The sequence below is a fragment of the Haliotis cracherodii genome, unplaced genomic scaffold, assembly GCF_022045235.1.
Source record: "Haliotis cracherodii isolate W230 unplaced genomic scaffold, xgHalCrac1.p SCAF_6, whole genome shotgun sequence".
Classification (NCBI taxonomy): domain Eukaryota; kingdom Metazoa; phylum Mollusca; class Gastropoda; order Lepetellida; family Haliotidae; genus Haliotis; species Haliotis cracherodii.
In genome coordinates, this window is record NW_027266319.1 from 15656028 (window position 1) to 15683276 (window position 27249).

At 41.3% G+C, this 27249-nt stretch overlaps 2 protein-coding genes across 4 annotated transcripts; one reads left to right on the plus strand and one right to left on the minus strand.

The window, feature by feature from the left end:
- Nucleotides 1-4448: 4448 nt before the first annotated feature.
- On the minus strand, nucleotides 4449-10772 carry LOC139445760 (uncharacterized). Its single transcript, XM_071226972.1, has 8 exons — nucleotides 10668-10772; nucleotides 9157-9410; nucleotides 8713-8759; nucleotides 8574-8606; nucleotides 8082-8268; nucleotides 6919-6965; nucleotides 6042-6242; nucleotides 4449-4489 (listed from the first exon to the last, which is right to left on the minus strand). The coding sequence occupies exons 2-7, from the start codon at nucleotides 9407-9409 to the stop codon at nucleotides 6087-6089; spliced, it is 723 nt and encodes a 240-aa protein (XP_071083073.1). The 5' UTR covers nucleotide 9410; nucleotides 10668-10772; the 3' UTR covers nucleotides 4449-4489; nucleotides 6042-6086.
- A 7817-nt stretch (nucleotides 10773-18589) lies between these two features.
- LOC139446124 (uncharacterized) lies at nucleotides 18590-25952 on the plus strand. 3 transcript variants are annotated; one of them, XM_071227409.1, is made up of 4 exons: nucleotides 18590-18687; nucleotides 20444-20664; nucleotides 22980-23026; nucleotides 25798-25952. In XM_071227409.1, exons 1-4 carry the CDS (start codon nucleotides 18602-18604, stop codon nucleotides 25891-25893), a joined length of 450 nt encoding a protein of 149 aa, XP_071083510.1. In that variant the 5' UTR covers nucleotides 18590-18601; the 3' UTR covers nucleotides 25894-25952. The 3 variants fall into 3 exon arrangements, with proteins under 3 accessions (XP_071083510.1, XP_071083512.1, XP_071083511.1); XM_071227411.1 differs by lacking the exon at nucleotides 18590-18687 and adding an exon at nucleotides 18761-18783; XM_071227410.1 differs by lacking the exon at nucleotides 18590-18687 and adding an exon at nucleotides 18792-18903.
- The last annotated feature ends 1297 nt before the right edge of the window (nucleotides 25953-27249 follow it).

The following is a 27249-nucleotide window of genomic DNA, read 5'->3' on the forward strand; positions in this document are numbered from 1 at the left end:
GGTTTTACTTTTGTCATTGTGTTCATCGGATGTCACTTGTGTCAGATATCTCATTATAGTGGGGCGGTTAAGGCTGGATTTTAGTCAAAATTGTGCACTTTGGGTTAAAAGCACCAAACTTGGCACATTTATACTTTGAAACATTCCGAACATTTCTGGATATGGATTCACCTCAGCAGCGCCACCTGGTGGTAGAAAATCCAGGATGGCCGCCAAAATGGTTAAAATCATTTATGACGTCAATTTATATTCAATATATCATCATTATTTTGTCAATTTTAGTCATTTATATAGAATTAATTGCGTCAATATAGCAGCGCCCACACGTTAGGTGGGTAATTATGTGCCTCAATTAAAATTACCTTTCACCCAGGATGTAGATAGTGTTAACACAATGCCTGACCATGATTAAAACTGGTCATATCGCATGAAGTACTGGGAAAACAAGACAAACATAGCCTCCAAAAACAATTGCCCATATGCCAATGTTCTAGAATGTGCACATTATGTTGCTATGATACAGCATTCAATTAATGTAGTAAAAAAGGGTATTGAGCATTTGAATCCTGGTTAGATGCATGTGCTTGCCTTGGATGAACCACCATATACAACTGCTAAAACAATCCAGTGGAACTGTCCTGAATTATATAATGAACTTCCTTATCATGTTTGGTAGATTTGCATATAGAAATAGTTGCTTTCAGGATTCTCAGAAACTGTCCCGAAGGAAGTAGATAGAGAACAGCAATCTGTGCTCCTGAGACAGATTTGCTGATTCTTTCATCATGTGTACCCATCTTACTACAACATGAGACATATGTGCGATATAAGGAAACAGAAGCGAACACAGACGATCCTTTCAGAAACTGGTATGCTCTGAAGTAAGCTGCTTAGCCCCTGTTTCACCTCTGGCCCCTTGTTCTTGAATTTTGCATATTGCGGCTAATGGGTGCAGTTCAAAAAGCAGATTTCCCTAAGTTTGCAGCATCACTTGTCATATTAATGGCTTGCATTTCACAGATATGTCCCTCTTACAGTAGAGCACGAGCACCGCTATACCTCGAATATTGTTCCGGTGAACATTCTCTTGTGTGGCACAAGGTCAGACACATGAACAATTCAATAGCCTTATGAAATGAGATGGAGGTGCAGTTGGATTGACTGAAACAGCCGAGAGTTTTCTTCTAGAGGCCCACAGAATTCTAAGACATTGTCACTATTTCATGCCTTCACCGGTTCATATGCTTGGGATACGTGTCATGTATTTCCTGAAGTCACCAATGCTTTCCCATCATCAGCAGATATCTCTGACAACACAATGCTGATTCTTGAGCGGTTTGTCATTCTCACTGGTTTATTTGGAAGGTCAAAGAAGGCTAAATCTCTTTTCATGAGTATCTCAGACAATTGACATTTCAACCCAAAGAGGCAGCTCTGAGACAGCACTAATGCATTTTTGGGGACATGTGCTTGACAAACGTCCCACACTACAGAATCTTGTAGTCAGGGGTCGGAAGAGGACATGCAGTAATATATAGATACCCAATAGGACAACACTTGGTCAGGCACAAAGAAGTGTTATAAACTAACACTACACCTAAACGTAACCTTTGTAAACTTTACACTGCCTGTTTTGAGTACAGTGCTATGTGATACTTTGAAGGAAAGTGTTCACTGTAAGTGAATTATAGAATATACTCAACCGATATTCCTGGTCCTACTTAAGTAGGAAGTAAGTTAATGCCATAGGTTCGTGAAATAATGTCAATAATACTTTAACATTTATTCCTGTTTTTAAGATATGAATCCATTCCGAGAGGGGTGATTTTGGTGTGATCTAATATAAACTAGGTGGAACATTTCTCAGTAGACCATTTATAAAATAATATGCCGAGAATAGATCATAGACAATACATATTAATTGATACAATGTCATTTAAAAATGTTTCATCATATCAAAACTTATCAACTTATCCTTAGTCCAAAGATATCAAATGATATCTAAATGATAAAATTGGCCAGAAAACTCTGATGTGTTGAGATTATATTGAAACCGTTAGAGAGTTCAGCCATGCTGGCGGCCATCTTGGATTTTCTACCACCAGAAGGGTGCTGCAAACTATATTTGAATTATATGCAGCTCTGCTGCAATTCATTACGCATGCATTACTATAGATATATGTATAAATGGATCAGATATGATATATTGAGTATATATTGATACCAATAGAGAGTTCAGCCATGTTGGCGGCCATCTTGGATTTTCTACCACCAGGGGATTCTGCTGAGGTGGATTCATATCCAAAAATGTTCGGAATGGTTCAATGTATAAGTGTGCCAAGTTTGGTGCATTTAATTCAAAGTGCACAATTTTAGCTTGTGGAGAGCAGATAGTTGACCGGGCACAAGCTAATGAGAGTTCCCAGAGATTCGGCCCTGCCCCACACATATTACATATGGTATCTTCGTTGGCAATTGACGTTTTTCGAAATATGCCTCTCTTCACCCAGCAGCAAATAGGTACTCGGTAGGATGAGATGTGCCCCAGGGTGAGAAATGTCACATTCATTAGTATTGTTACAAAACAATACTAATGAATGTTTGCTTCAAGTTATTATGACACACTCAATATGTACACCACAAAAGTCTACATTTAGAAAGTGTGCTTCTAGCAGAGATTTCTTGTGGCTATGAAAAGAGTTGCGTCGCCTTTATTTCAAGATCATTCATAAATACTGAAAGCAGTAATGGTGATATTTCTCACCCTGGCGCACACCAGCCTCATGTGAGAAATAAAGCATAGGATTGTAAACAATGCTTTTAATTGTTTGATAAATACAATTGATTTGATTTTTAAAGTCTAGCTGTTATTGCTTTCCCTTGTTCAATATAATATACTCTGATTCGAGAAATCTACCCCCTTTTAGTGTACAACTAAACATCCTTTCACAATAGGAACGAGCGATTGAGGTCACTTTCAAAATGAATACAGACAAATCATTGCATGCACACCTACTTACTGTCTACAAATGATAATGCACGTCGACAACCATTTAATACCCATTCAGGTAAGGAGGTCACATGAACACCTGAAAGCTTTAGACCTGTATGCCCAATTGAACAGGAGGAACTGTATGCCCAACTGAACAGGAGGAACTGTATGCCCAACGGAACAGGAGGAACTGTATGCCCAACGGAACAAGAGGAACTGTATGCCCAACTGAACAGGAGGAACTGTATGCCCAACGGAACAGGAGGAACTGTATGCCCAACGGAACAAGAGGAACTGTATGCCCAACGGAACAGGAGGAACTGTATGCCCAACGGAACAGGAGGAACTGTATGCCTAACGGAACAAGAGGAACTGTATGCCCAACTGAACAGGAGGAACTGTATGCCCAACGGAACAGGAGGAACTGTATGCCCAACGGAACAAGAGGAACTGTATGCCCAACGGAACAGGAGGAACTGTATGCCCAACGGAACAGGAGGAACTGTATGCCCAACGGAACAGGAGTAGAATACTGTAGAAATTTAAGGGTTTGATATGAGCCCAACGGGGAGTGACCTGAGCCTCGGCGGCAAGCACTCTAGAGTAGTTTGGACTTAGGCTTAAATCACTCTGGAGTAAATTTTTAAGGGATTGGTTTGAGCTTGCTGCACGGTCCCTGTGCAAAGAGAGAGAGAGAGAGTGCTCATTTGTGCGACACTGTGGTTAATTTTATCATGTTTGAAAGTTGTTGTGATCAAGTGCTTGTGCAGTGACATCATCTGATAATGTTCCAATTGGCCATTGCTATTATATTCATTGATATGTAGGCTATCAATAGATCGATGAATTCACACGTACGTTTAAGTGTGAAAAGGCTAGTTAATGAATTTAGATACCTGAATGTAATGGTATTGTGAACAATCAGAATCAATCTACAGTGCCATGGTAGAATGGTGGAATGTCTTCTAAGATGTCATTTGCAGCAAACAATTCAAGCTGCCTATGATGCACGAGAAGGTTAACGTCAATTGCCTTCGAAGACACCATATGTAACACGTGTGGTGAAAGAATATAAGCTCTGGAAACTCTCAGGAGCATGCGGCCAGCTCATCCATCAACCTTCTCACCACCATCTCTCAAGCGTTCTTTAAGTCGCCTGATTTCTGACCTGTGCCCTGAATACTGGACCACGTGTCACTCATGCGACACAATCCATCTACATTTAGGCCCTGTTGCAATACCCATTCACTGATGGACGAACAGATGTCATTTCAAACGACCAAAATGACACCACGTGTGTTTCATAATTTGTGTTTCGACGGTATCGTCGCCTGTTCACTTGATTTGTGATATCGTGTTTAAACCTTAAGATATCGCCCATGTACTGTGTAATGAGACAGATTCAGGATCTCCGACACAAGTGACATCTGATGAACACAATGACAAAAGTAAAACCAATCTTTATACACATTTTATTCACAACTGCCAATGGTATATCTGCAAAGAAAACAGTTATATCGAATTACAAATGTGAATAAACATTTCAGCGAGCCTGACCACCCGATCCCGTTAGTCCTATTCTACCCCGGATCTTCAGGGGTCAACTACTCTTGAGATGAGGAAAGCCATTTTTCACATGTTTTCACTACAAAAAGACTATGGGTAGTGCAGGAGGTAACCCACTTGCCGGGAGTTATTTGCTGTGCCCCGTGAATTAATACTGAAAAGGCTCCTTACATACTTAACATTCGTCACCACTCGCCCCTTTCCGTAACCTGCAAGAAGACTCGTCCCCCTATCGATGAATATTATGTGCGAAAATACGACAAACCAATCATAATGCGCGTATGATTTCAAGTTCTTCGTCAAAGAATCTCTCAGAAATAATTTTTGAATTTACATATGTCTTGTATCCAAAAATATACCAAAGACACAATTAAATTTGTTCAATCATACTGTATAATTCCACACGTCCGGATGTGCTTTAAATTGCATCTGAAATAATGTGGGAAATCTGGGGAAAATGTGTGAACCATTAAGCAACGAGTTAACAGTTGTTTAAGGTATGCCCGTTTGCGCTAAGACGGAACCCGGTCGCAAAAATGGCCACGAGAGGGGCACGAGTCGCTATTCGGCTTGTTCCGGAATAACACGAGTTGGTCACGAATGACATACTTCATTCACTCGGAACAGAAAATTCGTAATTCCTCCTAACTTGTAGGCTGTTCACTAGATATACAGTGTGTCACTCAACGCGCCATACATTTGGACCAGCCAGAAACTTACGATCATGGGTTCAAACCCCAGATTCGCAGTGATTGTCTTTCTATGTGTGTCGCCATCATAGCCGTGCTCGAGTGTTTCACTCAGTTGTTAACTTCGAAAAACTGCATCTCTTGCCTGATTGCCGTCACACAACTGAGGGGGGCAAGGGTGGCCTAGTCGTCTAAGGCGTTGCGATTCGCTGTGCAGAGTTGCGTCCCTTGGGCACGCCAGAAACCTATGATGGTGGGTTCGAATCCCGGTTCGCCCCGATTATGTTTCTAGGTTTGTCAGCACCATACCCGTGCTCGTGGGTTTTACCGAAGTGGTAAACGTCTGAGACCTGCATCACTTCGGGCATCCCTCCCACATTAAGCTGACACTCCGTGATATAACTGGAATACTGTTACAAGCGGGGTAAAACCCAACTCACTCACTCACTCACTCACACAACTGAGATAATATTCAAAGCAGCATTAAACCATCCTCGCTCACTCCATTGTCGAATAATATTGGTTTTCCTTGAAGGTTCATACGAAATGTCATACAAAACATGCGTTTTTTTAATGTGACCGTGCTCTTAATATTATTACCAGCAATATACAGGTGACCTTTCCTTCATCAGCTTTCATTGTTTCTGATGAGACCCATAGCAACTTGACGTCACATGAACGCACTGTCGCAAGCAATTGAAGATAATATATTGTTCATGACGTGACAACCGATTGACTAGTACAAAATCTCATACCAAGCATCTGTTCTCATAATATGACCTTAATATTATTACCAGTAGTATGTAGGATGCAGGAGATCTTTCCATCAGCGGGACTGTTCAAACCACAACTGGAGCAGCAGTGCTGGCCATAACTGGAGCAGGTGTGCTGGCCATTGGAGCAACCGTGCTGGCCATAACTGGAGCAGGTGTGCTGACAACGATGGCGCCGACAGTAGTTTTCATTTGTGACATCGCAGCCTCATGTTCCAGATGCTGAAATACGGGAAAGGTTACAAAGGATTTAGGGGCTGGCAGTCCCATCCAAATCCAATTTCTTTCTATTCTAATTCATATGTTCTCTATTCTTCCAAAGCGTTAGAGTCATATGGAATACCCAAAAAATGATCTGTAAAGGCTTTCTTTTAGCACGCTCGTCTAAGGTTACTTTGCACAATGATTCTGTATTCAAATTAAGACAGTAAAGATAAGAAACTGGAATTTCAAAAATCATTAAAAATGGGAGCCAGGAACGTTTTCCCCCATGAAAACTGTTTTAATATATTTTGCATTGTGTCAGAAGTGAAGGTTTTACAGTTTAGCTGTGTGTATTAACGAGTGGAATATGACTATTACACGCGATGGGGGCTATAATGTCACATTGTATTCTAATTATAGAACTATATTTGGCGCCTACGATTATGACAGACGCCCTATTCCCCGTTCCCACAGAGGCGCACTGGCAAATTCACTGCTCCAATGTGGCACTGCTGCAATACACTTACAGACAGGACGTTGAAGCAACCTCCCAATTGAAGAAAGGATATGTTTGAGCTGTACATAGACTCGGTATCCTATAATTCCGTATCGAGTTACCAGCTTGTTTCACATATTCTGTTTACCATTTTTACTGTTATATTTTGGATGTGACAACCTGTCTGTGTGTCCTTACCCTCATGAGCAGCTTGTCAAAGTCGCGAGTTTGATCTTTATCAATTTCTGCAACAAAAATTTGAAAGAAATTAATCAATTGACAAAGACATTATTCCTCTTCAAAGTCACATTCAGGAGGTTCCGGGAAGCGTTACACAGAAGAGAAATGGGAGGAGGTTTAGGATAGCGCTATACTAAAGAGCAATGGGAGGAGGTTTGGGATAGCGCTATACTAAAGAGCAATGGGAGGAGGTTTGGGATAGCGCTATACTAAAGAGCAATTGGAAGAGATTTGGAGTAACGCTTTACTAAAGGGAAATGGAAAGAGGTTTGGATAGCGCTATACTAAAAAGCAATTGGAAGAGGTTTGGATAGCGCTATACTAAAGAGCAATGGGAAGAGGTTGGGATAGCGCTACACTAAAGGGAAATGGGAAGAGGTTTGGATAGCGCTATACTAAAGAGCAGTGGGAAGAGGTTTGGGATAACGCTATACTAAAGAGCAATTGGAAGAGATTTTGGATAACGCTCTACTAAAGAGAAATGGAAAGAGGTTTGGATAGCGCTATACTAAAAAGCAATGGGGAGAGGTTTGGATAGCACTATACTAAAGAGCAATGGGAAGAGGTTGGGATAGCGCTACACTAAAGGGAAATGGAAAGAGGTTGGGATAGCGCTCTACTAAAGAGTAATGGGAAGAGGTTTGGGATAGCGCTATACTAAAGAGCAATTGGAAGAGGTTTGGGATAGCGCTATACTAAAGAGCAATGGGAAGAGGTTGGGATAGTGCTACACTATAGAGAAGTTGGAAGAGGTCCCGGATGTTGTTTAACGCCACACTCGGCAGTATTCCAGCTATATGACTGCGCTTTACTTAGACGAGTAAAGGGTGGTAGCCGTTTCATTGTGTATAGCGCTATACTGAAGAGTAACTGCAATAGTTTCCGGGTAGCGTTATACTGAAGGATAAAGGGAGGAAGTTTAGGACAGAGTTATTGTGAAAAGTAAAGGGAGCAAGCCGAATCACAGTGTTCTACTGGTGTCAATGTGACATAACAAGAGTAGTTCTCTTCTTAAACACAGAGCCTTTTAATTCTAAATCTCATTATAAGACCATGGCCAGATTGGTAGATATTGGATATTCCTAACAGCTGTATACATTAGTTGTGCATTATATACCTACGTGACATGAGGTCCAGGACGGGGCCATAGCCCTTATTGTCAATGTATTGGGTGAGCGTGTCGTGTTCAGCGGCATACATGATCTCCAGGAAGACCCGCATGTCTGAATGGGAGAGATCTTCCTCCACCTTGTGCATAAGGTGAAGATCCCTCAGGAAGCTGAACAGATCTGAGCCACTCTGTCGCTTCTGATTAAAGATAGGAAACATCTCTACATTTTTGTCCTTTTTTTAAATCTAAAAATATATATGAGTGAATTAGTTCAGTTTAAAGGCAAATTAGCCTCAAGATAATTGCCAGGCCCAGCATTTATGTGACTGCTTCCCCCCTCCCCTCCGCGCCCCCAGTGAGTGAGTGAGTGGGGTTGGTTTGAACAGTATTTCAGTAATGTCTCAGTTATGTTATATATACTTCTTCGGTATAAAAAACTTATTTTTGTCATTTAATGACTTATTATAACCACTAAAACTTAGGTTTGTGGCCATATACTCACGACAGGTGCGGTTGTTGTTGTTCCCTGCAGATGCTGAAAAAGATTAGTATTGACAATATCATTGCAGATATAAATACAAATTATTTCAATGTTTTACGATCTTAATGATAGGCAGCAAAACAAACACCACGATACTTACAGCGGCAAGGTAACCTTCAAAGTGGGGAATGTCGTCCTTGTCCAAATCTGAGGACATATCAAACATACGTACGTTCAACTTTAACAAGATATATATCAGCGGATATCTAGTTATTATTCCATTTCGAAGACATATTTTATGGATGATATATAGGTTGTTATGGAGAGTGTCAAAGAACAACACCAGAGACGATGGAAATAGTTGAACATGGTCATTAAACAAATGTGAGACACAGCCGAACACCATAGACTATTTTAAGAACGCGTGTTCACTTTTTTTTGGCAAGCGAAATGTGTCGGCAAGATAACCAAGGCTAATTATTCTCCAGCGTTGACGTTAGATATTTTAGGAACTATTTTTCTGAATGATTCAATCAGTTTTCTAGGACTGTTCCGATTGTTCCTACATGAAAGAGCATATACATGGACATAAATGTAGACATACGATCAATGAGGCCAACAATCTTGTCGAAGGTCTGGCTATTGATGAAGGTTGTGAGGGCGGCACTTCCCTGTTCGGCAGCCTGGATGAGTTGACTGTAGAGGAGCTTATCTTCTGCCGTCATGTGAGCGAACTCGTGGCTCTTCTGCACATCCTTCAGCCAGCCGGCGAATTTAGAAGGGTCTTTATAGTCGTGGTGGTCGTTGGCAATGACGGCAGTCATTGCTACCAACGTAACAATCAGGAGCTTCATCATACTGAAGGAGAAATGAGTTTGCTGTATCGCATGTGAAGCCGGTATTTGGTATTAAAAGGAATGGCTTCAAAGTGGTTAAACTGTGAGTCAGGCAGGTTCGAATCCCACGTTGGTGAACTCCATCATTGCCTTGATGTGACTGGAACATAACTCAAACCGATATCAAAGTCAGACAGATCTAAGTTGTTGACGAATGTTGTCATCGGTACGTGTTTACGTGTTTAGTTTGGACAATGGTTGTCCTGGCGATTATTGTTTGAAAGTGTTTCGCATCCTGCAGTTGCTCACAATGACAATGACAAGAAATCCAAAATCCTTTCGCATCACACTATCCCAGAGAGGAGAGAGGTGCCTTAAATCGTGCCTCATTTGCCTAGTTAACCTGGCCAAGAAGATTCATGTATATCGATATATTTGATGATCTGTTACGGTTCAATAATGATCAAATCGCCATTTCTCTTCCGCTGATTTACCCATCTGAACTAGAAATTAAAGAGACAAGTGACACCGCCTGATCTGTTTCATATTTAAATCTAAACACGAATGTATGATAAGAAGGATGACTTCAACTTTCCAAAAGTCAACTTTCCTTAATGTCGAGCCTTTTCCAGCAGCTACAGGCCTTGGTGGCAACGTTTTACCACCTAGGTGAGGTAGATTGAGGTACAATCGTTTCTACGAAGATTTCAAATAGCGTCACACGACGCTTGCTCAAACGACTTTTGATCAGGGACATAACATTCAAGGCCTCAGAGAAAGATTTCAAAAGGCTTAATGCTAGACTTATGGGCAAAATGTCCAAATTTGACGCATTAATGCCAAATATGATGTCTGATGCAGGTTTTTGTGACTGATGCCTACGGTGGAACGGGGTATGCTCACCTTTTCTTATATGTATGTAAATGGTTTTTTCAACACTGACTGAAACAAAATTGACAAAAAACAAAAACAACAATAACACATCACACAATTCTAGAGAAAAGAGGGATAATACAAAGGTATCTTCAGAGCTTAGGCTACTTCAGACATCATCTGGCTTGGCACAATGTACTGCAGGAATCAAACTCGTACACAATATCCAATTCCTGACAGTGTTAGTTCAAACAAACTAGATTACGAACATCCAAATAATAAAGATATATTGATAGTGAATCTTCAGTAACCCCGATATATATTTTTTTCGACTTAATGTACACTACATACATACACTGAATAGTCTGCTTTTTTTAGGTAAGGAGCGTGAGAAAACAAACAGTACCTGGCGTGTATCACTGCTGGGGACAAGTCTTGAACTTTCGTGACTTAATCTTACTTATACCCTGATAGGAAACAGGATAGGTTTCTGGAAGGTCACCTGGTCAAACAACGCTGCTTCGTATTCTTGATACAAGGCACGTTTTTTGTTTTGAATTTATGCTTGAGCCTCTGCAAATGTGAAGGTGGTTTAATACGTTGCTTTATCGAGCACTGATAGCTGTCGTATGAGTTTTAGTTTGGACTGTCATGACATGACTACGCACAATTAGTCAGCTTACAGCCTCAGGTTTCTTCTAGAGGACGTCATGGGCAACTGAGGTCTGCAGTGGGAGGGATTACAGCTATGTCACGGTGGCCTGTAAATAATCAACAAGACCCTCACATTGACAGCATGAGCAACGTTTCCGCATCTACATACGATGACATGCAGGCGTTGCAACCACCTTATCGACATTTTAGTCACCATTTAAGCTGAGATGGATAACGTCGAAAATTCACCCATCAGTTTTAACATGTTTATTCTCATCAATAATTATCCGTAACCATGAAATATCTCTAACAGTTTATGAAACACACCAGATTCTGTTTTGTTGCAAGGGCAGCGTCAGACAATCATATCATCGTACGGCACAGTATCCGTGGTTACTTGGATGCAATACAAAGATGGAATGCAACAAGGAGATCAATGTTGTCTGAGGTCATTGACGCATCAGTGACAAGAAAGATGTCCGATGCAATTCCCTATTTTACATTGTGACATATGTTCACGTGTTTTTCAAATGAACACTTGACATGCCTTTGCATGTGTTTGTGACGGGTGATACTATAAGGACAGGATACATGGTATCATAGCTATTTGATAGTGATTCATAAACAAATGTTCATGATATAGTAGGAATCTTCCAATGTACGTTCCTTTAGGCAGAGATTTATATCGATAATGGAAATGTTTTTTTTATCCCACACTAACTATTGTCCGAATGTTCTTTGTTTTGAATTTCTCCATATCAAATTTATAATTTTGTCAGACATCATCTTAGCATGCGCGCCAGTCCAGTGAACAACGTCACGTCATCGTGAGAGCTCGAAAGGCGACAGTTTGAGGTTTTTTCCCAAACACACGTCTCGGTCTAGAGACCGCACCGCATCCCTCCCTATTGTCCGGCTTCTGTCACCAGTTGTCACCAGCGATCATCGATGTCCAGTGACTTTACATTCGTTGTTAGAGAATTGGTGATCCGTCCTATTCCCTAGTGGTTTAATTGCATACATTTCTCATGCAAAGATTTTATATATGTTATCTTTTATGTTAGGAAGTTTGATTTTGAGGCTGTAGCGGGATCATCTGGTAATTGTAGATATTTCCCATCTATTTGTGGTCATTTTTGCCACCTCAATAATTGAACACATCTGGTTGTAAATCTTTAGTGCTATCGTAGAATAGTTGATGTTCAGCGCTTTAGTTTGGTACCCACTTCTTTCGTATTGGTGTAGTAGCTTTCCCAAACTTTCCCGCGATTGTCTAGTTTAGATCAAGTACCTGTTTACGATTGGGAGTCAAGTTACTCTTTTGCTCAAGTACCCGTCTTAATGATGGTGAGTCTAGACACTCCTTTGGTCAAGTAAGGATTTCCTTTGCCAGTCAGAGTGACTGAGTCTTCACTCTATGGTTGATATTCAGGCGTTTTCGTCTTTTACAAGAGACTTATTTTGGGGATACGTTCTCTGTGGTATTTCTCCGTATTTAACTCAACCGAGGTTTTTTACTCATCAGAGTGTTGAGTTAATTAAGACTCAGGTGTTATTTGGTCGCAGCCTACTTAATTGAGTCTATGGATCTTGTGAATTATCGTCAGTGTTGATTTAGCTACTCCTTTTGTAGGTCTCCTCCCATTAGTAAGACAGCCCAGTTGTGAGACACCTTAAAACACACCCTGTCTTACTGACTTATCACAGCAAAATATGACTCCTGCGTTTAGGGACGTACCTTTAAGCTAGTTAATTCTGCTGTTCTAAACAGATCTGATTGGCGAAAGGATAAGTCGGTTAGATATTTAAAGAGAAAACATTACTCTGTAAAAGTATAATGGACGGTAGTCGTCTTTATAGAATCTCTCTCTCTCTCTCTCTCTCTCTCTCTCTCTCTCTCTCTCTCGCTCGCTCTCTCTCTCTCTCTCTCTCTCTCTTCAAGGAAGTGGGAACACTAAGAGCTCCGGACTTTGAGGGGAGTGTGAGATACATTCCATGTGAGAGACCGTCATGTTTGCATACGTGAGAGTCGCCAGATGGACTGATGTCTGTGTTTGTGATCTAGTTACATGAAACACACATGATACACACATGAAGCGTCATCAGGTTTTTGATGAGTCATTTGAGATTAACCTATCTTCGCGAACAAGCGAGAGTAAGTGAATGTTGTTGAAAGCCGCAGATGGAAACATTCAGCTCTATTACAGCGGTATGTTAAGAATAGAATCAGGTCTCAGACAAGTTTTCAAAACGTTTTATGGTAGACATGTGGAGGACATTTCCAAATTTGACGCATCAGTGACAAGAATGATGTCCAATGCAATTTCCTAGTTTGACTTGTACCATATGTTCCCGTTTTTCCCCCGACTTTTCGCAAACTCCTGGTATCATTACTGTCTGATAATTGTAGAAGAGTTTGATGAACAGTCTCATGTTGTCTGCTCATTCCATGGGCGTTAGTTGTGGGTCCCCCCTCCCCCCCCCCCCCCCCCCACCCCACCCCCACCCTCTCTCTCTGAAATATATCTTAAATCTAGTTCATATATTGCCAAAATACTATTATCAAATGCTATAAAGTAGACACTTCATACAATTTTATGAATGAATGATAATACGCATAACGTTAGCATATCGAAATAATGTTTGATATATATTCAATTGAGATATGCGCTCGTTGACAAAGTTAGACGCGACCGTAACCTTGATTTGAACGCCAGATGGTTTCTAAATATGTTACACAGGAAACTAATCTTATCTGCCTTCACTCAAGTATACACTAAAATAGGTTATATTGATTCTTAGATTGCCTTTATCATACAAGCAGCCTTAAGTCTGACTGACTTTGCAGAGAAATGTTTTGAATGTCTTCATAAACTGTTCTCATTTGAGCCACCGTCAAACAGGTGTACGGACAAGAGCCCTCATGGACATCATCCCTCATGGAAAAAAAACTTGGACGAAAGACCTCTGGACCCCCCCCCCCCCCCCCCCCCCAACCCCTAGGAAAAAAAGATCCTATAAGTTTCATTAGTAAAGAAACAGAAGCTGTAAGGTTTTTAAAAATAGTGTATTAATTTACTTCCCACAACAGCATGTTATTCTGGGAGTCCTTTAGCATTGCATATTCTTGGACTGTCATAATGTAACCTACTGCTATATCCTATACCGTGCAGAAACTCTACAACACTATCTTGATATAGAAATCATTTTGATGATTTCTTCATTAATACTTTGAGGCTCCCCTCATCAATGGTTCATTTTTACAAGTCGGTTAAACTTGTAGGTGTTTTTAAACATTTATTTAATGTTGTAAGCAAAACATTTACATATATAAATGACAAAATAATAGCCGATAGGGCCTTTGTCCTAAAGGGTATATGCCCATGAGGACTTTTGTCCAGAATGTTATATCATTTGTGTTATACCACGCGTATATATCAATATATACTGAACAGCAAAAGAAACGTCACCATGGACAGATGAGAAACCTTATATTTCCAAACACTGTAAACACACTTTGAAACATATTAAAAAGATGAAACTTGGCAAAACTGATCATCAAGGTTGAGATTAAAGTGTCAACTGTTCTCAAAGTGAAACACAGATATTTAAATGCAATGTTACTTGGGGTGCCGTTTCTTTGGGGGTTCAGAATATATAGTGCAGGATGTTATATTATGTGTTTATATCAATGAACAGAGTGCAAGTTGTTATACCACGTGTATATATAAATAAACATGGTACAAGATCTTATATTATGTGTGTATATCTGTATGCACAGTTAGGGATGTTATATCACGTCTATATATCAATACACACATTGCAGGCAATTGTATCATGTGTATATAGCAATATTCATGTGCAGAATGTTATACCATGTGTGTATATCAATATACATATGTATAATGTTTTTCCATGTGTGTATATCAAAATACATATGCAGAATGTTTTTCCACGTGTGTATATCAATATACATATGCAGAATGTTATACCATATGTGTGTGTGTATATCAATATTCATAGTGCATGAGGCTGTACCAAGTGCATTGTTCGATTTACTCATCGCATGGTGTTATAGCACTTGTAGTTTCCATACACAGAGTACAGGGTGTTATACCATGTGCATATATCAGTATATGTTGTGTGTGATGTTATGAAAACACGAGCATCATTTCCATAATCATAAGAAACAAAAGGTGAACTCCGGGGAGGAGTATGGGTACCCTGGCGAGTAAACATCAAATGTGATGTTTTCGTATTGATGTGGATAAAAGTAACTGACACAAACATAACACATTCAAGAGGAAACATTTTGGTTCCCACATATTTAGTCTTACTCCTCTAGGCCCAGTGGCGGCACAGTTCTATCAGTGGCCAGAGTGAGTGAGTATGGTTTTTCGTCGCTTTTAGTAATATTCCAGCAATATCACAGCTTGCGACACCAGAAATAAGTTTCACACCTTGTTTTGTTTGTTTGTTTGTTTTACGCCGCAGCCAGCAATATTCCAGCTATAAGACGGCGGCCTGTAAATAATCGAGTCTGGACCAGACAATCAAGTGATTGATATCATGTGCATCGATCCACGCATTTGGGATATGATGACATGCATCAACCAAGTCAGTGAGCCTGACCACCCGATCCCGTTAGTCGCCTCTTACGACAAGCATGGTTTGCTGAAGACCTCTTCTACCCTAGATCTTCACACCATGTACTCATATCGGGAATCGAACCCTGGCCTTCGACGAATGCTTTACCGACAAGTCAATCCATCCCATGAAAATGTGAGAAGCACCGATCGTGTACAATTATTATTGTTATTATTATTACTTATAGCGTATCGGTCAATACACCTACAGTTTCGTTAACAAACCGACTAAACTGTATAGACCTGTATTCATACAGTGGTGTATTAACAGTGAACATTGGCATGGGTCATGATACGAGTGTTCATGGGTCATGTGACGGGAGTTCATGGGTCATGTGACTGGTGTTCATGGGTCATGTGGCGGGAGTTCATTGGTGATGATACGAGTGTTCATGGGTCATGAGACGGGTTCTGTAACGGGAGTTCATGGGTCATGTGACGAATGCTCATGGATCATGTGATGGGTATTCATGGGTCATGTGGTGGGCGGTTTCCAATGGTACTTTAAATAGAAATCTCCGGAGCATGTGAACGGGAGCAGGCAGAATCAGCTGTCATGTTCAAATTCGCTTCGCCCAAACGAACATAAGATATTTACCATGTACAACATAAGCATCTCAAGGGTTATGCCTACCGCAGCTGACAAGCGAGCAGGTTTATTAACAATCACAAATAAATACACTTGTCAAACTCGCAAACAGTCTTTCAAGTCGAATCCACGAATCTGTCAAAACCGCGTCTGTTTTCAGTTCCCTGAAATATACAATTTCAAAATAAAATTGTGACCAAAGCAAAAGTGATGCAACACGTTTTGCAGTTGTTATTCAGAAATGTTTGAAATTATAACCATAATATACTCATCTTAAATTGATCTTCATTCGTGACTGCTTTTTCTTCCGTTTCCTCGGCTCAGTTTTGGATACCAACTGTAACTTGACCAGCATACCAAACACATTGTATCACTCAAATAAAAGGATCTGCACAACGGCTCAACTTTGCCCAACGGTTCATTTTTGCCCAACGGCTCAATTTTGCCCAACGGCTCAATTTTGCCCAACGGCTCAACTTTGCCCATCGGCTAAACACTCCAATACTCTGTAACCTCAAATTCTTGAGCCAATATTTAGCAGGATGTGATGCGAAGACCTCGAATGGTGCAACACAGTCAGTGAACACGTCCTCACGTCACTTCGTGACACCCCATTCACGTGCAATGTACCTGTCTGCGGCAGGCAAACTCTTACCGTATTTAACCCATAATGAATTAATGTACAATTACCTGGAACGAAAAATCTACTGTGGTCGTGACAACCATGCTGTGTCAACAACCGTTATTTTCTTCAGCCTGCATCTCACGCGTGTTGTGTCAGCGTTCTTTAATAGTTGAGGTTTCTGTCAGAATATGAAAATACATGGATTAGTGTAGCTGTTTCACTTTTTAGTTTCCCTTTGCATTTGTGCTATGTTCTCATTCGTGACCAACTCGTGTTATTCCGGGACAAGCCGAATAGCGACTCGTGCCACTCTCTTGGCCATTTTTACGACCGGGTTCCGCCTTAGCGAAAACGATCATATCTAAAACAATTGTCAACTCGTTGCGTAATGGTTCACATATTATTTCCCCATATATTATATATATTTCAGATGCAATTTAAAGCACATAAGGGCGTGCGGATTTATACAGTACAATTGAACTGGGCATAGTTTTAGATGCAAGACATATGTAAAATCTTATTTCTGAGAGATAACATTCACCGATAGGGGGACGGGTCTTCTTGCAGGTTACGGAAAGGGGCTAGTTGTGACGAATGGCTATGTTCTATGTACTATTTTTTGTCATTTGGTTTTTACTGAAAACATGTTTACCAGGTGCCCTTGAAACGTGTCCAGGTGACTTTCGGCAAGATAAGCTTATCAGTGTCTGTGAGTGAGTGACTTGGGTTTAACACCGCCTTAAACAGTATTTCAGCTGTATCAGACTGTCCCTCTGGTTTAGGACCAACAATGCAATCAACACGTGTAGAGCAAATATGGGATTCCAACACATGGTTATCAGATTCTGGCTATGGGAGGCTACTCTGCAAAGCGAGTCGCGGCACCATGGATGACCATACAGGAACCGAATACGTTTCATCCTCCAATTTGAAGAACCTAACTCCGAGTTGGACATATGCAGAGTGTAAAGTAAATATGTATAGGAGCTCATGTACAAACAAAGCAAATGTTAAGATTTCTAATACCTGTTCGTTTATCGCTAGTATTTCATGAAAGGCGCGTAGTAAGTTGAGTGAGTGAGTATGGTTTTACGCCGCTTTTAGCAATATTCCAGCAATATCACGGCGGGGGACACTAGAAATGGGCTTCACACATTGTACACATGTCGGGAATCGAAACACCCGGGTCTTCAGCGTCAAGAGCGAACGCTTAAACCACTAGGCTACCGGACAGTCAGTTGAAGAAAATGGTGTCACTTAACATTTCCGAAAAGGTCCGCCCCATACTTTGCCACAGTGCTAATTGACAAATCTTTTTGAGTAATTGCTCTGAGTGTTTTTACGTCGCTTTTTCCACGCTATATCACGACGGGGAAACACAGGAAATGGGCTTCACACATGGTACCCTTGATGGGAATAGAACTCGAACACTTTAACCACAAGACTACTCCGCAACCCAAGTACATAGCGAGATAAGCGAGTTTATTCCTGCAACTACCGCTTTTGTTGTGGCAGAAATTGAGTATCCCGCTCTTTGAAAAAAAGTTCAGTTGTATTACAGTGTTTTGTTTGGCACTTGGGTGAAAATCACAAAAATAGGATTTTATGCTAATACGCCAAGAATCATATTCGGGGCGAATCTGCGTTGAGAACCCACGACTGGTAACGCAATTCTTCACAGCATACTCCTGCGATACTTTCATCCGTCTCTCGTATTCCGTCATATACTGATGACCAACCAGGGCATGTAGGTAACAACGTGTACATTCATTCCTGAGAGAAAGGTACGCAGTAGAAATCGTAGGTGTATTGATAAGCCACGTCTTATGCCGATATCTCGCGAGGTCGGACAAGGTGCGCCGCTGACACGCTGCCATTTTTTCTTCACAGCTCGCAGTCTTCTGAGCGGCAGGTACCTCGTTCATTACAAGAATCTAATATACACTTAAATCGATGACAGGGACCCGCTCCCCAAAGCGGTCGTATCGCTACGACTGTCTATGTTAAGGTATGGGAGTTACGATCGTTTTAGCGTTGTGACCGCTTTGTGAAACGGGCCCAGGTATGTAGGGGGATTTTCTTACTGGCAACTCCTCAGCCACCAGCCAAGTAATCAGATGCTATTCAGGTGTGTACGCCTTGATAACGGTATAGCAATTAAATAATTTGGGGACACCACTCATATGTCACGCATACATTTAGGAACACAATTGTTTATTGTCTCTACATGTAATGTTGGATACATTAGATTCGTTGCTGAGGCTGCCATTTCCGGTGTGATCCGGAACTCATATCTGCATCCGGGTAACGATAATTTGCACCAGGAGTGGGCAAGGTAACCTTAGCAACACGACTAACGCCCATGGAATGAGCAGACAACATGAGACAGTTCATCAAACTCTTCTACAATTATCAGATAGTAATGATACCAGGAGTTCGCGAAAAGTCAGGGAAAACGGGAACATATGGTACAAGTCAAACTAGGAAATTGCATTGGACATTTTTTTTGTCACTGATGCGTCAAATTTGGAAATGTCCTCCACATGTCTACCATAAAACGTTTTGAAAGCTTGACTGAGGCCTTGAATGTTGTAACCTTGATCAAACAACTTCTGAGCAAGAGTCGTATGATGATCTTTGAAATCTTGGCGGAAAGAGCATGCTCTATTGTATCTCAAACATTTACTGGAATATTGCTCGACATGAAGGGAAAGTTGACTTTTGGAAAGCTGAAGTCATCCCTCTTGTCATACAGTCGATAGTTCAACGTGTCCTGATGGCGTGAATCGTTGCCCATGCAGTCAACCGCTAGTCTGTCTGGCCCAGATTCGATTCTTAACATACCGCTGTGATAGAGCTTGGATATTGCCATCTGAGGCTTTCAACAACATTCACTCACTCACGCTTGTTCGTGAAGATAGGTTAATCTCAAATGACTCATCAAAAGATCCAATGACGCTTCATGTGTGTATCATGTGTGTTTCATGTAACTAGACCACTAACACATACATCAGTACATCTGGCGACTCTCAGCAATGCAAACATGACGGTCTCTCAGTGGAATGTATCTCACACTCCCCTCAAAGTCCGGAGCTTGCAATTAGAGTGCACCTTTTAGGAACAAATCGAGAGTACGCCACAATCCTGGTCAATGTTAACTTCTCGTTAAAGGTTCCCACTTCCTTGAACTTTGTACAAGAGCATAAGGTTTAAAATCTGTATTTCATATCTACTCAATAGGTTGAATTTTAGATATGTATAGCAGACTATATCATTTAACTTTATCGGTGATCAGTGAGTGTATCAAACAGAGAGAGAGAGATTAGAGAGAGAGAGAGGGGGGAAGAGGGGGAGAGAGAAAGAAAGGGAGAGCGAGACAGGGGAAGAGGGAGAGGGAGACAGAGGGAAAAGAGAGAGAGAGGGGGGTAGAGAGTGAAAGGGCGAGGGACAGAGGGGGTAGAGAGAGAGGGGAGAGGAGAGCGAGAGAGAGGGGAAGAGAGAGAGGGGAAAAGAGAGCGAGAGAGAGGGGAAGACAGGGAGAGACAAAGGGAAGGGAGGGAGGAAGAGAGAGCGAGAGAGAGGGAGAGAGATATAGAGATAGAGACGGAGACAGAGGGGGGATAACGATGGGGGATGACGTTTGATTTGTATAGTCGATCTGTTTCCAGAATGAGGCTGAGCGTGATAGTCCTGAGCGTCTTCTGTGTTGCCTGCGGGGCTACCGTGCTGGAGCAGAAGCTTCAGGAGTTTGTAAGTGGGCATGTGTTGGATCAACTGCCGCAGAATGAGAGGATCCTGCTGGCGCAGCTGGTGGCCACAGCTGAAAGAAATGAGCTGAAGGAGTTCCTGGACTTAGTGGGTCCATTACCTGTCTTCCAGCTCATCTCAGGTAGGGCCATTACCAACTTACAGCTCATCTCACGTAGGGTCATTACCAGTCTTCCAGCTCATCTCAGGTAGGGCCATTACCAGTCTCGCAGCTCATCTTAGACTGTCATTACCAACTTACAGCTCATCTCAGGTAGGGTCATTACCAACTTACAACTCATCTCAGGTACTGTCTTTACCAACTTACAGCTCATCTTAGACTGTCATTACCAACTTACAGCTCATCTCAGTTAGGGTCATTACCAACTTACAAATCATCTCAGTTAGGGTCATTACCAACTTACAATTCATCCTACTTAGGGTCATTACCAACTTACAACTCATCTCAGTTAGGGTCATTACCAACTTACAACTCATCTCAGTTACCATTATCTTGTAGTTCATCTCAACTTATTTTTGGAGAACGTGTAACATTACCATCTTACAAGGCCTAGTCATTACAAACTTACAACTCATCCCACTTAGGGTCATTATCAACTTAAAGACTCATCTCAGTTAGTGTCATTACCAACTTACAACTCATCTTAGACTGTCATTACAACTTACAACGCATCCCACTTAGGGTCATTACCAACTTACAACTCATCCCACTTAGGGTCATTACCAACTTACAACTCATCTCAGTTAGGGTCATTATCAACTTACAACTCATCTTAGTTAGGGTCATTACCAACTAACAGCTCATCTCAGTTAGTGTCATTACCAACTTACAACTCATCTCAGTTAGGGTCATTACCATCTTACAACTCATCTCAGTTAGGGTCATTACCAACTAACAGCTCATCTCAGTTAGTGTCATTACCAACTTACAACTCATCTCAGTTAGGGTCATTACCAACTTACAACTCATCTCAGGTAGGGTCATTACCATCTTACAACTCATCTCAGTTAATGTCATTACCAACTTACAACTCATCTTAGTTAGGGTCATTACCAACTTACAACTCATCTTAGTTAGGGTCATTACCAACTTACAACTCATCTCAGTTAGGGTCATTACCAACTTACAACTCATCTCAGTTAGGGTCATTACCAACTTACAACTCATCTCAGTTAGGGTCATTATCAACTTACAACTCATCTCAGTTAGGGTCATTACCAACTTACAACTCATCTTAGTTAGTATCATTACTAACTTACAACTCATCTCAGTTAGGGTCATTACCAACTTACAACTCATCTCAGTTAGGGTCATTACCAACTTACAACTCATCTTAGTTAGGGTCATTACCAACTTACAACTCATCTCAGTTAATGTCATTACCAACTTACAACTCATCTCAGTTAGGGTCATTACCAACTTACAACTCATCCCACTTAGGGTCATTACCAACTTACAACTCATCTCAGTTAGGGTCATTACCAACTTACAACTCATCTCAGTTAGGGTCATTACCAACTTACAACTCATCTTAGTTAGTATCATTACTAACTTACAACTCATCTCAGTTAATGTCATTACCAACTTACAACTCATCTCAGTTAGGGTCATAACCAACTTACAACTCATCTTAGTTAGGGTAATTACCAACTTACAACTCATCTCAGTTAGGGTCATTACCAACTTACAACTCATCTCAGTTAGGGTCATTACCAACTTACAACGCATCTCAGTTAGGGTCATTACCAACTTACAACTCATCCTACTTAGGGTCATTACCAACTTACAACTCATCTCAGTTAGGGTCATTACCAACTTACAACTCATCTCAGTTAGGGTCATTACCAACTTACAACTCATCTCAGTAAGGGTCATTACCAACTTACAACTCATCTTAGTTAGGGTCATTACCAACTTACAACTCATCTCAGTTAGGGTCGTTACCAACTTACAATTCATCCCACTTAGGGTCATTACCAAATTACAACTCATCTCAGTTAGATTCATTACCAACTTACAACTCATCTCAGTTAGGGTCATTACCAACTTACAATTCATCCCACTTAGGGTCATTACCAACTTACAACTCATCTCAGTTAGGGTCATTACCAACTTACAATTCATCCTACTTAGGGTCATTACCAACTTACAACTCATCTCAGTTAGGGTCATTACCAACTTACAAATCATCTCAGTTAGGGTCATTACCAACTTACAATTCATACTACTTAGGGTCATTACCAACTTACAACTCATCTCAGTTAGGGTCATTACCAACTTACAACTCATCTCAGTTACCATTATCTTGTAGTTCATCTCAACTTATTTTTGGAGAACGTGTAACATTACCATCTTACAAGGCCTAGTTTATAGTTAAGATATGATCGTTATATTTCTACACGATGACTACATTATTCCATGTTTCGTCTTCACAGATCTGCCAGCAAAGCAAATTCACAACCTGACTCGATATCTCAGCCAGGTAAATGAAACATTATGCTATTAGCGATAAAGCTTACACCGACGATGTAACATTCGCTACTGTTATATAGCCAACTGTGACAATTTAACATTAGCTACTGTAATATAGCCCACATTCACAATTTAACATTATGCTTTTGTTAGATAGCCCATGGTGACAATGTAATATTAGTTGTTGTTACAAAGCCCACATTCACAATGTAACATTAGCTACTATTGTATAGCTGGCAGTGACAATGTAACATTAGCTCCTGTGATATCGGCCCCAGTGGCAACGTAACATCAGCTTCCATTCTATAGCCCACAGTCACAATGTAACACTAGCTGTTGGTTTATAGCTCACAGTGACAATGTAACATTAGCTGCTGTGATATAGGCCCCAGTGACAATGTAACATCAGCTGCTGTGATCGAGCCCACAGTCACAATGTAACACTAGCTGTTGTGATATAGCTTACAGTGACAATGTAACATCAGCTGCTGTGATATAGCTCACAGTGTCAATGTAACATCAGCTGCTGTGATCGAGCCCACAGTCACAATTTAACACTAGCTGTTGTTTTATAGCTCACAGTGACAATGTAACATCAGCTGCTGTGATATATCCCTCGGTGTCAGTGTAACAATAGCTGCTGTGATATAGCTCACAGTGACAATGTAACATTAGCTGCTGTGATCGAGCCCACAGTCACAATTTAACACTAGCTGTTGTTTTATATGCTGTGATATATCCCTCGGTGTCAGTGTAACATCAGCTGCTGGGATATATCCCTCGGTGCCAGTGTAACAATAGCTGCTGTGACATAGCAATCAGTGACAATAGCTGCTGTGATATATCCCTCGGTGTCAGTGTAACAATAGCTGCTGTGATATATCCCTCGGTGTCAGTGTAACATCAGCTGCTGTGATATATCCCTCGGTGTCAGTGTAACATCAGCTGCTGTGATATATCCCTCGGTGTCAGTGTAACATCAGCTGCTGGGATATATCCCTCGGTGCCAGTGTAACAATAGCTGCTGTGACATAGCAATCAGTGACAATAGCTGCTGTGATATAGCCCTCGGTGTCAGTGTAACAATAGCTGCTGTGATATAGCCCTCGGTGTCAATGTAACAATAGCTGCTGTGATATAGCAATCAGTGACAATGAAATAATAGCTGCTATGATATAGCAATCAGTGACAATGTAATAATAGCTGCTGGGATATAGCCCTCGGTGTCAGTGTAACAATAGCTGCTGTGATATAGCCCTCGGTGTCAATGTAACAATAGCTGCTGTGATATAGCAATCAGTGACAATGAAATAATAGCTGCTGTGATATAGCCCTCGGTGTCAATGTAACAATAGCTGCTGGGATATAGCAATCAGTGACAATGTAATAATAGCTGCTGGGATATAGCAATCAGTGACAATGTAATAATAGCTGCTGGGATATAGCCCTCGGTGTCAGTGTAACAATAGCTGCTGTGATATAGCCCTCGGTGTCAATGTAACAATAGCTGCTGTGATATAGCAATCAGTGACAATGTAATAATAGCTGCTGTGATATAGCCCTCGGTGTCAGTGTAACATCAGCTGCTGTGATATAACAATGACAATGTAAAATAGCTACTGTTATGTAACCCAAAGTGACGATGGAACATTAGTTATTGTTATATAGCCTGCAGTGAACATTAGCTGCTTTAATGTAACCCACAGTGAGAATGTAACATTAGCTGCTGTTTTATATCCCACAGTGAGAATGTAACATTAGCTGTTGTTAGATATCCAAAAGTGAGAATGTAACATTAGCTATTGTAAGATAGCCCGCAGATAGAATGTAACATTAACTTCCGTTTTTGAGCCCACAGTCACAATTTAACATTAGCTGCTGTTAGATTGCCCACAGTCACACTGTAACATTAACTGCTGATATATATCCCACAGTCACACTGTAACATTAACTGCTGATATATACCCCACAGTCACACTGTAACATTAACTGCTGATATATACCCCACAGTCACACTGTAACATTAAATGCTGATATATAGCCCACAGTCACACTGTAACATTAACTGCTGATATATAGCCCACAGTCACACTGTAACATTAGCTGATGTTATGTAACACATAGGCACAATATAACATTAGCTCCTGTGAGTGAGTGAGTGAGTATGGTGTTACGCCGCTTTTAGCAATATTCCAGCAATACCACGGCGGGGCACAAAAGAAACGGGCTTCACACATTGTATTAGCTCCTGTGATATAGCCCACAGTGACAATGTAACATTAGCTCCTGTGAGATAGCCCACGGTGACAATGTAACATTAGCTCATGTTAGATAGCCCACAGTGACAATGTAACTTAAGCTCCTGTGATATAGCCAACAGTGACAATGTAACATTAGCTGCTGTGAGATAACCCACGGTGACAATGTAACATTAGCTCATGTCAGATAGCCCACAGTGACAATGTAACATTAGCTCATGTTAGATAGCCCACAGTGACAATGTAACATTAGCTGCTGTGATATAGCCCACAGTGACAATGTAACATTAGCTACTGTTATGTAGGTAGCTGTGATCGTGAAACTGAAGCTTCTCCTCCCGTCACTGTGTGGAGTCATGACAGTCCACTCTACACACCCTCCTCTGTTTCAGCCGGGTTCGATTCCCGACATGGGTACAATGTGTGAAGCCCATTTCTGGTGTCCCCCGCCGTGATATTGCTGAAATATTGCTAAAAGCGGCGTAAAACTATACTCACTCACTCACTCACTCCTCTGTTTCAGGCCCTCATTGCTGAGGCTGCAGCCGTACCGCCGTCACTCCTACTCCATTGGAACCCCTTGTTGGGCTTACTTGGTGTTCGCTCGAGACACAGTTGATACCATCTTGGGTCGTCATTGACGACGACGTATACTGATTAAATGTCTTCCCTAAGATATATCCATATATTCACATTTATCATAAACTGAACCCTCACTTAAAGTGATAATGAAATATGTGTGTGATCCGTATGTTTACACACGACAAGGCCAGGTAACTCTAGCTGTTCAAATGATTTGGGTTTAAAGCCGCTTTTAACAGTATTCGAGTTATATCACGGCGTGTCAGCTTAATATTGGAGGAAAGCCCGAAGTGATGCAGATCTCAGACGTTTACCACTTCGGTGAAACCCACGAGCACGGGTATGATGCTGACAAACCTAGAAACATAATCGGGGCGAACCGGGATTCGAACCCACAATCAGAAAATTCTGGCGTGCCCAAGGGACGCAACTCTGCACAGCGAATCCGTGCCCCCTCTAGCTCTTCAAGCTTACATGTTGATCCCTTTACCAAATTAACGAGAAAGGTCAGATATCAGAGTGTTCAAGACGTCCAAAAGACGTGGTAAGTCTGGAGCAGAATAATCTCCCAGATCCTCACGAGTTGACTGATGAGGATGGTGTGTGAGCAAGCGGGGTTTAGTGCCCAGAAGTCATGGCTCGAGGCATGATGTTAACCATTTGTTTTCACAATGAAGACCCTATTATTTGCAGACCCTGTGCAGCAGGAACATTCTGGTCGTTGTGTAGCAGATCACTCACTCCCTCGCGAAAGGTGAAGATCCGGTTTAGAATTGGTCTTCAGCAACCAATGCTTGTAAGAGGCGAGTGACATGATCGGGTGGTCAGGCTCGCTGACCTGGTTGATGCATGTCATCGTATCCCAATTGCGTAGATCGGTGCTCATGGTGTCAATCACTGTATTATCTAGTCCAGACTCAATTATTTACCACCGTCATATAGCTAGAATTCTGCAAAGTGGCGTTAAACAATAACAACAACTACGACAACAACACTCTCGATAGGTAAATCCACAAGCGTTCTCTGTATTTCGAAATTGTGAACATTTTCTCATAGAAAAGTGAACTATCAACAGCGAACCATGTTTTTACAACTGATTGAAATTATATAAAGACAGATGATAATGATGATACTTATTATGCCAATTGTTCAGCTGATGAAGACGAGCTTCTCGACACAACAGCTTTCTCCACTGGCCTCTGCCTAGGCTCAGCGTTTGCCAGATTGTTATCTTCTGGGGGATTATGATACCAGGCTCTGGCAGTGCTCGATATACAGAAACGCTGTTTACTCGGACTCACCTGTGTGAGATGCTACAACTATTGCACCGTGTTACCAAAGGTATGGCACGGTGAAGGTGTGGATCCATTTATGAGTACCAGTGTAGGGGAAA

Coding starts and splice junctions, on each gene's coding strand:
- LOC139446124 (XM_071227409.1), top strand. CDS start 18,602: ATGCCGATATCTCGCGAGGTCGGACAAGGTGCGCCGCTGACACGCTGC. Junction 20,665..22,979: donor TGTCTTCCAGCTCATCTCAG/GTAGGGCCATTA, acceptor TCGTCTTCACAG/ATCTGCCAGCAAAGCAAATT. Junction 23,027..25,797: donor TGACTCGATATCTCAGCCAG/GTAAATGAAACA, acceptor CCTCTGTTTCAG/GCCCTCATTGCTGAGGCTGC.
- LOC139445760 (XM_071226972.1), bottom strand. CDS start 9,409: ATGATGAAGCTCCTGATTGTTACGTTGGTAGCAATGACTGCCGTCATT. Junction 8,607..8,712: donor TTGAAGGTTACCTTGCCGCT/GTAAGTATCGTG, acceptor AATCTTTTTCAG/CATCTGCAGGGAACAACAAC. Junction 6,243..6,918: donor TTGACAAGCTGCTCATGAGG/GTAAGGACACAC, acceptor CCCGTATTTCAG/CATCTGGAACATGAGGCTGC.